The 12,836-nt window shown below is 51.6% G+C and overlaps 1 protein-coding gene across 1 annotated transcript; it reads left to right on the top strand.

Annotated features, from left to right (window-relative positions):
- Nucleotides 1-518: 518 nt before the first annotated feature.
- KLK5 (kallikrein related peptidase 5) lies at nt 519-12,352 on the top strand (the record flags this gene model as incomplete). Its single annotated transcript, XM_082861931.1, is given in 12 exon segments — nt 519-593; nt 831-922; nt 3,732-3,848; nt 4,945-5,039; nt 5,341-5,365; nt 5,367-5,422; nt 7,242-7,506; nt 8,472-8,647; nt 8,650-8,728; nt 8,831-8,960; nt 12,196-12,333; nt 12,335-12,352. Coding segments are annotated over 12 exon segments (1,266 nt in total).
- Between the last annotated feature and the right edge of the window lie 484 nt (nt 12,353-12,836).

Raw genomic sequence — 12,836 nt, 5'->3', positions numbered from 1 at the left:
CTAGCCCTGAGGGTGGCTTTCGCCACTAAACTCCCTCTGTAGCAGCAAAAGCAGGGAGATGAGAGGGCTGGGAGGCCACTGTGTGTGGGTAAGAGTGATGGGACGTAAAGAGAGCAGGGTCCACATCCCAGAAGACCACAGACCCCAGGTTGAGAGGCTAGGGCTTCTCCTGAGAGCAGTGGGGAGCCATGGAAGGGATGAGAGAAGAAGCAGCTCTGGGGCCATGTGCGGGATGGACCAGAGGCCAGGGGGGAGTAGAAGTGATGGTGCAGGGAGAGAAGATGAGGGCTGAGCAGGGGCTGGGGCTGGGACAGCTGGAAGGGAGGCTGAATATGAATTCGCCGTGTGGAGAAGTCTGGGTGGGTGGCACACTCAAGATGCTAATGACCTGTAGAAAAGTCTGGGAGTGTGAGAACATCTGCTGTGTTCCAGAGATGGCAAAGCATCCAGGTTGGTGGGGGCTGGGGTTTGAGGCCAGAGAAATAGGTGACGTGGCTGGGAAAGTAGGTCACTGGAACATGGCGTTGGGCCCAGAGTACAAGGCAGAAGCACTTGACCTTGATCCTGAGGGCCTTGAGAAAAGGAAGGACAGGGTCAGATGTGGGTATTTGAAAGATCTCATTGCAGTCCATTTGAGGAGAGGGGGATGGGCAGGGAGGTGTAGAGACTGGAGGCCCTCCCCAAAGTGAGGGGGGCAGACAGGCAGAACTGGGTGAGGACCCAGGCTTCTACATGCTTTCTGGGGTTCTTCCACCCATGTGCACTGCGCGTGATCCCACAATGATGCACGCACGCCTATCCCCGAGCCCCAGGTCTGTCCCTGTCCTCAGAGAGGCCTTCCTCTCTTGACCCACTGCACCATCTCCAAGAAAGACAAAACGCCATCTAAGCCGGGCATCCTCCCAGGAAGACGAATGGGACAGTAAGTGGCTCCCCAGAGAAAGGGAAAAGAGGGTCCAACATGGGAGCTGAAGTTTCAAGCAGAGAAATATTTAGGAACAGAGGGAGAACCAGACACAACGGTCCATTTGCTTCACAAACATTTATCAACCTTATTTTTGCCCAGCATAGAGTAGAATGAAGCTGGAGATTGTTACACAGAGCGGCCACACCATAGGAGATATTCAAAGTCAGTCATGTGTCATTTTATGATAGAAGAGCTATGCGGTCCAAAGACAGAGGCAGTATATGAGAAGAGCAGTGTCTCTCCAGTCTAAAGATTTTTAGATTTGAGAAAAAGCACACTTAGATGTCTCAAGAACCAAAGAAAGGTGAAATTTTATGAAGGTGAAATTTACCAAAGGTGAAATTTTTGCGATGGGAGGGAGTAATTGACTTTTTATGAGTACATGAAAATATTAAGTCACGTGATGGCCCGGGCCCACCTTGACCGACCCCTTTCAGAAGTTATGAAGAATAAATAGGGGCATGAAATTCACTGGGATCACCAGGAAGAAGCCAATCAATGAACGTCCAGACCCAAATCAACTTCCGTTAACTGAGAGGAAATCATCTTCCTTAATGGATACTAACAATAATAACAGAGAGGTAACATGGTTTGCCCAAAGTCTCGAAGACAGTAGGTGGTCAAGTCAGAATTGAATGCCGGGGGGCTGGCGCCAGAGTTTGGGGTCCTAACTGCTCTGCTAACATCTTCTTCCAATTCTGATATGTTTTCAAAATGAGCATGGAAATGTTTGAAGGCCAGACCCTTAACATGAATATTGTTGGAAGCAGAATCTCTGCATGTTTGGTGTTGAAGGTGTTTGTATGTCTACTAGAATTTTATCTACTGTGGGGAGAGTCTTCTGACTTCAACTTGGAATGGGTCATTGCTCTGTGATTTTTAAGTTAGAGTCATCCCAACTTTATATTCAGTGTTGAGATACTTGAAAGAATGCAATGTTGATCATATTTTTTAAAATATTTATATATTTTAAAATATTTATATATATATTTATATTTTTAAAATATTTATATACACTTATTTAGTTGGCTGTGCCAGGTCTTAGTTGCAGCACGCAGAATCTTAGTTACGGCACACAGGATCTTAGTTGCGGCACGCAGGATCTTAGTTACGGCACGCGGGATCTTAGTTACGGCACGCGGGATCTTAGTTACGGCACGCGGGATCTTAGTTGCGGCACGCGGGATCTTAGTTACGGCACGCAGGATCTTAGTTGCGGCACGCAGGATCTTCGTTACAGCATGCAGGCTTTTGATTGCAGCATGTGGGATCTAGTTCACTGACCAGGGATCGAACCTGGGCCCCCTGCATTGGGAGTGCAGAGTCTTAACCACTGGACCACCAGCAAAGTCCCAGTTGATCATACTCATAAGTAAAATATACATAGATGTATAAATTTATTTACATGCACTGGAAGCTTTGCCTAAAAACTGAAGGACTTCCAGAAGAGATGGAGTGTCTTGGTTTTTTTAGAAATGTAGTTTTTAAATGCTTGAAGATATTTAATTAACTTAGTTTGTAAATGGGACCCAACATTATTATAAAGACTTACCTCATTTGCTGTGCAAAAGTTTTTAAGTTTGATTAGGTCCCATTTGTTTATTTTTGTTTTTATTTCTCTTGCCTTGGGAGACTGACCTAAGAAAACATTGGGGGCTTCCCCGGTGGCTCAGTGGCTAAGAATCCGCCTGCCAGTGCAGGGCACACGGGTTTGAGGCTTGGCCTGGGAAGATCCCACACGCCGCGGAGCAACTAAGCCCATGTGACACAACTACTGAGCCTGTGCTCTGGAGCCCGCAAGCCACAACTACTGAGCCCGCGTGCCACAACTACTGAAACCCGCGTGCCTAGAGCCCATGCTCCGCAGCAAGAGAAGCCACCGCAATGAGAAACCCGCGCACCGCAATGAAGAGTAGCCTCCGCTCGCCGAAACCAGAGAATGCCTGCGCGCAGCAACGAAGACTCAGTGCACCCAAAAATAAATAATAAAGAAAATAAATAAATTACAAAAAAAGACTCAGCCATATCCTTATAAAAAGAAAAAAGAAAACATTGGTACGATTTGCTGTACAGCAGAAATTAACACAACTTTGTAAATCAACTATACTTCAATTAAAAAAATTAAAACGCAAAACGAAAACCAACAACAAAACCCTTCCTGTAATCAAAACACATATTTGGAATAAAAAGGTTTGTAAGCTAAACTTAAAAGACTGTAGGCTTAAAAGAAGCAGGCTGCTGGATTTGTCACCTTCATGCATGAAATATTCATGGCAATCGCCAAAACAAACCTCAGAATTTTATGTTTTTAAGTTTTTTCCCCTATACACTGAAACGAGTCTCAGGGCTCTAAAACCTCCCATTCAACAGGCGAGAAGTGAACAAGACAGCTTTGCTTTTGCCCTCCAGGAATGTGAGCTCTGCAAGGCAGCATCTCCAGGCATGTTTGTCTATTTCTCTTCACAGACAGATCTGCGTCTGCAACACTGTAGATGCTCAGTAAATAGGTGTCAAAGGAGCCTTTGGCTCTTACATCCTAGCGGAGACAGAGCCTTGGAGACACAGAGATGGATGCGTAGAGCTGGGGGCAGACAGAAAGAAGAGCTGGAATGCATAAGAGGTCAGAAGAGGCAGCCCTGGGTGGCCCAGGAACCGGGGAGGGAGGAGACACCTTTTGGGTTCCCTACCCAGTGCCCCATTTCCCAAGAGGCCGGGAGACACCCACCCCCTAGCCTGGCCTCTTGGTCTCTTTCCCCATTGACAGGTGGCCCTGCCCAAATCTCACCCACGCCGGGCTGTGTCAGACAGGCTGTGTAAGGCACCTGCCGGGGGACCTAGACTGGATCCCCGCCCCTTTCTGCCCGGTGGCCCTGGTCACAGGGTGAGGGGCAGAGAAGGGGTTGAGGGGGTGTCCATCAGCAAAGTGGCCAGAGTCTTCCTGGCCCAAACGGAGGGTGAGGGAGATAGAGGAACAGAAAGACACAAAGATACACATACTCAGAGCCAGTGACAAAGGGCGGGGGGGGGGGGGGGAGAAGGAGAAGAAAGAGGAAGGAGAAGAGGAAAGAGAAGAAGATGATGCAGGGATAGAAACAGAGAATAGGGAGACAGAGAAGGGTAGTGTCACAGAGAAAAGAGAGATAACAGAAAAGAAAAGATACAGGGGCTTCCCTGGTGGCGCAGGGGTTGAGAGTCCGCCTGCCGATGCAGGGGACACGGGTTCCTGCCCCGGTCCGGGAAGATCCCACATGCCGCGGAGCGGCTGGACCCGTGAGCCATGGCCGCTGAGCCTGCGCGTCCGGAGCCTGTGCTCCGCAACGGGACAGGCCACAGCAGTGAGAGGCCCGCGTACCGCAAAGAAAAAAAAAGAAAGAAAGAAAAAAGAAAAGAAAAGATACAGAGAGAGACCCAGGGGTGTAGAGAAAGAGAGATGAATGGAGAATCACAGCAACACATAAAGGGGCCTGAGGAAACTTTTGGGGTGATAGCTCAGTATCTTGACTGGGGTGGTGGTTGGAAGTGTGTGGGTCAGAACTCATCACACTGTACACATTAAATATGGTAGATTCATTGTGCCTCAGTTTTTCCACAATAAAGCTGTAAAAAAAAAATACAGCAGAAAGAGACACTGGGTGGGCGCCTTATACGGAGAGAGACTCAGAAAGATTCCGAGGGAAGCGGAACACAGAGAGAAGGAAAGATGAGAAGGGGGGCGGAGGGAGGTAGAATGAGTGAAGGCACGGGGAAGACAGGAAAACACTTGCGCCAAGGGCGCTCCAGAGCTGGTGAGACGCCAGACCTCCGGAGACCCCTCCCCATCCCGGGGCCAGGGAGGTAGGGAGTGGCCTTCGGGACTGGGTGGGGGGTGCTCTGGGGGTGGAGATGGGGGGAGGCCGGAGGAGTGGTTGCTAAGGCCCGGCAGGGCGCCTCACTACCCGGGAATGCGCCCCAGGGATCAGTGGGTCGTTATAACCCAGGCCGGGTGCCGGGAGCGGAGGCGTAGGCGGCTGCAGGACAGCGGCGGCGGCGCTGGGAGCGGGTTCCCCCACCCCCTACCTGGGGGACGTGGCAGGTGAGGGCTGGGGAGGCGGGGCATAGGAAGGGAGAGATGTCTTTGCGTTGGCTCTGGTCTGGGATGCATCCCCCATCCTCTTTCCATCCTCTCTCGGAGACTGGAGGATGCTGGATGTTGATTCTTTTGAAGTCTATAAGCCCTGAGTCTCAACTCATCTCAGCGCTCTGGGTGGGCCATGTCCTCGTGGTCTGTCTCTGCTCTGAGAAACAGGGAAGGGAAGAAGGTGGGGGTGGGTAAGGGTTCCCAGAATCACCTGGGCCTCCCCACTCTCTTTTCCTCCCCGCCCCACCCCCGCCAGGTGCAATGACCTTGGCTACAGCTGGACCCCTGGGCGCGGATGGTCGGTGCACTGATCACAGCACTGATTCTGGGCCTGACAGGTACCCAGAATCCCAGTGTGTGCACACAGGGTAACTGTGCGTCGTGGGGCTGTCGGTGACTCTCTGTGTGGCACTGGGGGAACACATGTGACTGGTTATGGCTCCAAGGCTGGGTGAATGTGAGTCTGTCTTTACTTGTGATTGTGTGTGGCTGTATGACTGCTACCGTGTGTGTGTGTGTGTGTGTGTGTGTGTGTGTGTGTGTGTGTGTGTCGTGCCTTTTCCCATACTGAGTGACCGTCTGTGACAGGTGTGACTACTCTTTGAGGCTGCAGATGGGATTGTGTGACCGGGTGTTTGTGCATTTAGGATGGTGTGTGTGTCACTGTGAGTGTTACCGTGTGTGGCTTTGTGTATGTATGGCTGCTGGTTTCTGTCCCTGTGTGACAGGACTGTGTGTGACAAAAGTGCTTGGCACCGTGAAAATGTGTGGCTAGGTGCCTTCGGGTAGCCGTTTGTGATTGTGTGATTGTGGCTGGGTGCAGGATTTTGTGTGGCTATCTTTGCAAACACGTGGCTGCTTGAGGGTCTGTGTATGGGTGACTGTATGTGACTGTGTGGCTGTAGGGGCTGTACGTGCAATGGTGCAGCGCTGTGTGTGTGTGTGGAGCGCCCATCCCTCCTGTGACAGACTGAGCGTGCAGAAGAGGCTGTCACCACGAGACACTGGCTGTGTGAAGGTGGATGACGCTAGGTCACTTGCCCTGTGTCGTGCTTGGTCCACTGAGTCTAACCTTGTCACATGCCACCACGCTGTGTGCGGAAGTGAGTGGCAGTCTCTACCCGTCTGCACACGAGGCATATATACACAGGTCACTAAAACACTGTGTGGGAGTGAGTGAGATCCTGTAAGGCTGCCCCCGAATGTGTGTACCTGGGAAGCGTGTGTACCACGAGGCAGAGCTGTGTGTGTAACTGTCCCTATGGAGACGACGCACGCCTCCCTGTGTAACTGTGCGTGTGCACGTCTGCGACAGCCGTTGTGTGCCTGTTTCTTGGACTGTGTGGATAAATGAAGACAGCAGCAAGGGTTTCACTTGTCGGGGTCCTCAGCAAGGATATAAACAAGTGAACGCGTGAACAGACGATGCGGGAACCGGTGATGCGGTAGGATATCTACGCCCCTATCTGCAGGTTTGTGTGAGGGAGAAGGGCAGGATGATTCAGGAGGCACATTTGTGTTCGAGAATTCGTAAAACAGCTCTGCTCTCCACCCCCCACCCCACGGGAGCCCCACCCCCGTCTCAGCACTTTCCCTGGCTCTGCTCCTCCAACTCTGGCCCAGCCCACAAGCTCTGACTCTGCCGCTTTTCCCCATCCATACCCCAAGTCCAGACTCCATCTACAGTCAGGGATGCTTGCGCTGTGCCCCTGCCCCAAGAAAGGCCCAGCCTCTTTGGCTCTCCTCCTTTGGGCCAGGATCCACCTCCTGCCCTGACCACAGCTCCTAGAACCCAGCCCCCGCCTCTTCTCCCAAAGCCAGGGCTCTTTATAGGATCGACTCCTCCGCAGGACGCTGGCCTCGGCCCAAGTCGATTTCGAGCCCCTCCCACATCTCAGGCTCTGCCGACTCCAGCCCAGACCCCATTCGCTAAGGCTTGACCCCCCCCCCACCCTCACTTCTTAAAGCCAGGCCCCGCCCCTAGAGCCCTGCCCGCCCGCCCCCGCCCCCGCCCCGCCCCGCAACAAAAGCGCCCCTCGGGGGTCAGAATTCCTCGGGCTGGTCTCGCCTCTCGATTATAAGCCCCGCCCCCGAGTCCAAGCCCCGCTCCCGAGCTCTACTTCCGGCAACCCCCCCACCCCTATTTTCTGCCCCCAGAGCCTGTTCTCGCAAATGATGTTGCTTCCTGCGACAACTCCTCTGCCGTCGGGCCCTCCGGGAGCACCCAGGACCTGGGACCTGGGGCCGGGGAGGACACCTGGGCGTCTGACGGCACCAGCAGCCGCCTCGTGAATGGGACCGACTGCGAGAGGCCCAGCCAGCCGTGGCAGGGTGCGCTGTTGCTGGGACCCAACACGCTATACTGCGGGGCCGTGTTGGTGGACTCGCAGTGGCTACTCACGGCTGCCCACTGCCGAAAGCAGTGAGTGGGGGCTCCGAGAGGAGGGCTGAGGGGGGAAGGTTGGATGGGGGATGGGGCATGGCGGTGGGGGGGGATGGGGCATGGCGGTGGGGGGGGATGGGGCATGGCGGTGGGGGGGATGGGGCATGGCGGTGGGGGGGATGGGACGGGGATGAGGAAGCAGGGGGAGGTAGAGCTGGGGATGGGGAGAGCTGGGGTGGGGATGGGGTTAGATTGGGGAGGAGGTTGTGGTACTGGCTGGGAGTTAGGGGTGAATTGGATTCGGGGCTAGGATTGCAAATGCTGGATGGTTAGGAATAGAGATGTGATTTGGTTTGGCTTTGGAATTGGAGGTGGGATGGGACAGGATGAGGATGGTGTTGGATTAGAGACAGCAATGGGATCGGAGAGGGCTGAATTTGAAGTTGGGGATGCATATGTTGATGATTTGGAGGTGGGTAGAAGATTGGGGCTGGGGTTAGGGTGGGGTTTGGGGGTCGATCATGAGTTGGATTTGGGTTTGGTCATATGCTGATGGTTTGGGATGAAGATAGAATTAGGTTTGGCTCTAGAATTAGAGGTGGGTGCAGATTGGGATGGAGTGGAGATAAAAATGGAATTGGGATAGGGTGGGGCTTCGGAATAGATGTAGGATTGAAGATGGGGTTTGGATTAGAGTTATGGGTGGGGTTGGAGATGGTTGGCTTTGAGGTTGGGCATGGTTAGATAGAGCTGGGGTTGAGACTGCATATGTGGGTGGTTTCTGTGTGGGGACAGGATTAGGGTTAGCGCTGGGGACGGGATGGAGATGGGTTTGGAGTTGTGACTGGGATGGGGATAGGCATGGGGTTGAAGATAAAGATGGTGCTGGGGATGGATTTGTGGATGGGGTGAGATTGGGGTTGCGAGCAGGTTTGGCATTGGGGTTGACATTGGATATGGGAATAAGGACCAAAGTCAGTCGAGATTGGCACCATCTTCCTCAGAGTTTTCAGAATCCGTCTTGGCCACCGTTCCCTGTCACCCATCTATGAATCCAGGCAGCAGCTGTTTCAGGGGATCAAATCCATCCCCCACCCTGGCTCTTCCCACCCCGGCCACTCCAATGACCTGACGCTCATCAAACTGAACAAAAGAATCTGTGAGGCTCAACACGTCAGGCCATCAACGCCTCCCATTGTCCATCCACTGGGACCAGCTGCTTGGCGTCTGGCTGGGAAACGACCAGCAGTCCCCAGGGGGAGTGACCAGGTCTCTTCCGCTGCCCACCTGTGTCTGCCTTCTCCCCCTCTCTGTCTCTGAGCACTCTGCCCCTTCCCATCGTCCTCCACCACTCACTGTGGCCCTTCCCCAAAGTCCTCCAGTGCTTGGACATCACTGTGCTAAGTGAGGACAGGTGCAAGACGGCCTATCCAAATCAGATAGATGACACCATGTTCTGTGCTGGTGACAGGGCCGGCAGAGACTCCTGCAAGGTAAGGCTAGAGACTTCTCCATTCATTCAGCAGACACACACTGAAACCAACCACGTCACCTGGAGCCTTGCTATGTGCTGGGGACCCTGCGATGATCAGATCGGTGCTCACAGAGCTCATTCTGGAGCAGTGCTGTCCAGTAAAAATAGAATGTGAGCCTTACGAGTAATTTTATTTGTTTTTTGTGGGGTTCCCCCCCCCCACTGTGGGGCATGTGGGATCTTAGTTCCATGACCAGGGATCGTGCCCCCTGCTGTGGAAGCAGGGAGTCTTAACCACTGGACCGCCAGGGAAGTCCTTACATGTAATTTTAAACATTCCAGTAGCTACATGTAAAAAAAGTAAAAAACAGCTGAAATCGACTATTGTAATAATATACCCTATTTAATCCCATGTATCCCAAGTACCATCATTTCAAAAGGTAATTAGTATAAAAGAATTATGAATGGAGTGTTTTACATTCTTTTATTCTCATAGTAAGTCTTTGAAAGCCAGTGTGTATTTTTTTGGTTGTTTTATTTGTTTTTTCTTTTTTTTCTATTTTTTCCTTGTGTGTTTGTTTTTGGTTTGTTCGTGCCAGTGAGTATTTTTACACTGACAGCATATCTCAGTCTGGACTAGCCATGTTTCAGTGCTCAAGGGCCCCACATAGCTAATGGCCACTGTATTAGACAGCACAGGTCTCAAGGGAGAGATCAAGGCTGTGTAGTATAGAAGGGCAGGATGTGCCCTGAATAAAGATATCACATCTAAGGGCCACCCTTCATACAATATACATCGCAGTTTTGTCTTAGTTATTTTGGAACATTTCAGGCAGATGCAGTCTGAAGTGTCTCATTCCCATAAAATCTGTAGTGTGAAAGTTTTCTGACAAATGCTAGTAAAATGTCTTAAGGAAGGAAGACAGAAACCCATGGTCGGTATTTTTAAACGAAAATATTTAATAGAGAGGATTGATCACAAAGGTGTTGGAATAGCAAAAAGATTAAAAAAAATCCTATGGTCAGGAAACTGCGTAAACAGGGTAATTTCAGAGAGTGGTAAGGGCTGTGCAGGAAATAAAACATAGTTTTATGAAAGCAAGTGATGGGGGGGCAGTATTTGGAAGGGTGATTGGGAAGGCCTCAAAGAGGTGGCATCGGAGCAGAGATTGAATGACACAAAGGAGCAGCCTTGCAAAGGTTAAGGGCAAGAAAAGCATGTGCAAAGGCCCTGAGGCAGGGAGGAGTTCGGCTGATTCAAAGAATAAAAAAAGAGCCAGCATGTTTGGGGGACAGGGGTCGAGGCTGGAGAGATGAGTGGGACCCAATGTCCAGCAAATATTTCTTCCTCCCCAGTACAGACCTTCTTTGTATTCTCACGGGAGCTTTATTTGTTGAGGATGACAGAAATTAAACTGTTACAGCTCAGGACGCTTCCCTGTATTCAGGTCCCGGAAGGGTCTAGAGGAATGTAAATTAACAAGCTCTCTGCTGGCAGGATGTATGTTTCAGTAATCTCGGTGTTTAGTAAGCTGTGGGCTCAGACAGCACTCCAGTCCCATTCTGATGGCTGGGTAAATCTCCCCACCCACCCCACTCACCCCCGCAAATCTCACAAATGTGACAGTTGCAGCAACTCCCCAGATCTCCCAATTTCATCTGTGTCCCCACTTAACATTGGAAGCACCCACATCCGGAGAGAGGGATGGGTGGAGGGGTTTTTATCGGAAGAAGGCAAATCTGATTTGGATGTCAGCATTTTAAACCACTAGCCTTTCTGTAGCCAAGGGTAGCACCTTGCTTTTCTTTCCCTAGACCTCCAGTGGCTTTTTCATACCAGAGTGTGGTCTGGGTGTGGCCGCTAAAAGCAAGAAATAATAACAATAATACTAATACTATAACATTAATAGCAGTTAGCTAATTGCCACTCTTTTTTTTAATTTTATTTATTTAAAAAATATTTTTTTAAATTTTTGGTTGTGTTGGGTCTTCGTTTCTGTGCGAAGGCTTTTTCTAGTTGCGGCAAGCGGGGGCCACTCTTCACCGCGGTGCGTGGGCCTCTCACTATCGCGGGCTCTCTTGTTGCGGAGCACAGGCTCCAGAGGTGCAGGCTCGGTAGCTGTGGCTCACGGGCCCCGTTGCTCCGCAGCATGTGGGATCTTCCCAGACCGGGGCTCGAACCCATGCACCCTGCATTGGCAGGCGGATTCTCAACCACTGCACCACCAGGGAAGCCCCCAGACACTCTTTTAAGTGTTTCCGATGCATCAGCTCAATTTACTCATTTAACCTTTATTATTAACGCTATTTTACAGACGAGTAGCCAAGGCTCAGAGCAGTTAACTACCTGCCGAGCAAAAGAAACTCTGCAGGGATGTGGAACGAGGGCGAACAGAAAATGATGAGAGAAAGGTTGAGATTTAGCGATCGGGGCAGCTAAGCTTTTTTTGCCTGGGGAAGAGTGTCTGCATTATAATGGGGAAAGAAGCCAGGTTGTGGGGATTTTGCGTAAACATAAATAAGAAATGACAGTAAAGAGTGCTGAATATTATTACAGAAGGGTAATTACAGGGAGCTATGGGGAATTAAGCACAGGCAACCTAAATTAGTCCAAGGGAGTGATTCTCAACCCCAGGGTAATTCTGACGCCCCAGGGCATGCATGGCAATGCCTGGAGATGTTTTTCGTCATCCTTACCGCTGTCTGGTGGGGAGGGAGGGGTTTCCTAGCCTGGAGTGGGTAGGGGGATGCTGCTGAATGCCTTACAAAGCACAGGACACCCTCCCACAGCAAAGAATCATCTGGTCCCAACGCCGGCGGCGCCCAGGTTGAGAACCCCTCACCCAGGGGCTGAGAACTGCCTCTCTGCAAAAGTGAGGTATACGTGCAAGGCGGATGGGTGTCAAGGACGGGTGAAGGGTGAGGAAGGGAAAGGAAGGGGTGTCCAGTAGGAGAAACACAATATTCAAAGGTTGGAGGGGAGAGCGAGAGAGAAGGAAGCACAGAGACACACAATGAGGAAGACAGACGGAAAAGAGGTTGGGGGCTGGGGAGACAGGGACAGAGGGGGTTTCCAAAGGGTGAACGTGGGGTGAGATATTCATATTCTCTCTCTGTGTCTCTTTTTACATGTGTCTCCCTCGCTGTCATTGTCTGTGTCTATTCTTGCTGCCCTGGTCCTTCTTCATCTCTATGACTCCCTCCCTCACCTCCCCACATCGCCGCCTCTCTGTGCCCCTCTCTCTCCTCCACAGGGTGATTCCGGAGGCCCCGTGGTCTGCAGTGGTTCCCTCCAGGTCCTTGTGTCCTGGGGAGACTTTCCCTGCGCCCAGCCCAGCAGACCCGGCGTCTGCACCAACCTCTGCCAGTTCTCCAAGTGGATCCAGGACACTTATCCAGTCTAATGCATGAGTCATCCTAGGACCCGGCTTTCTGGCCTCCCTCGCCCCCTGCAGGGACCCCAACACTCCTTCCAGACACCACCTCCTTCCCCAAAATGTTGAGGTGGTTCATCTCTCCAGTGCCCCACCCCCAGTCTCCTGGAATCGAGGTCCCCGTTCCCGGACAGTGGATGGACAGGTCCTTCTGGTCGGATCCTGAAGAGAGTTCCCATAATGACCGGGGCGGGAGTTGCACTGCACCTCTGTCTCCCCAGTGCTTCCTTCCTCAGGTCCAGAGTCCACCTTCTCTGCAGCTGTGACCCAAATCTGGTCCCAGAAATAAAACGTCTGAGAAGTGGGCTCCGTGTGTGGTCTCTGCCTTGAACGGCCGGGCAGCCAGGGACAAGTCCCTCACCCCTCGGCACCGCTGTGTTCACTCTATTAGGTTATTTCACTTGCAGCAAACAGAGTCACTCGATCTGCTTTTCATTTTATTCATAAATATTGATCGACTG

The sequence above is a fragment of the Leucopleurus acutus genome (assembly GCF_964270905.1).
Source record: "Leucopleurus acutus genome assembly, chromosome: 20".
In the NCBI taxonomy this organism is placed as follows: domain Eukaryota; kingdom Metazoa; phylum Chordata; class Mammalia; order Artiodactyla; family Delphinidae; genus Leucopleurus; species Leucopleurus acutus.
Note: the sequence above shows the minus strand (reverse complement) of the source record. Positions and strands in the feature narration are given on the sequence as shown.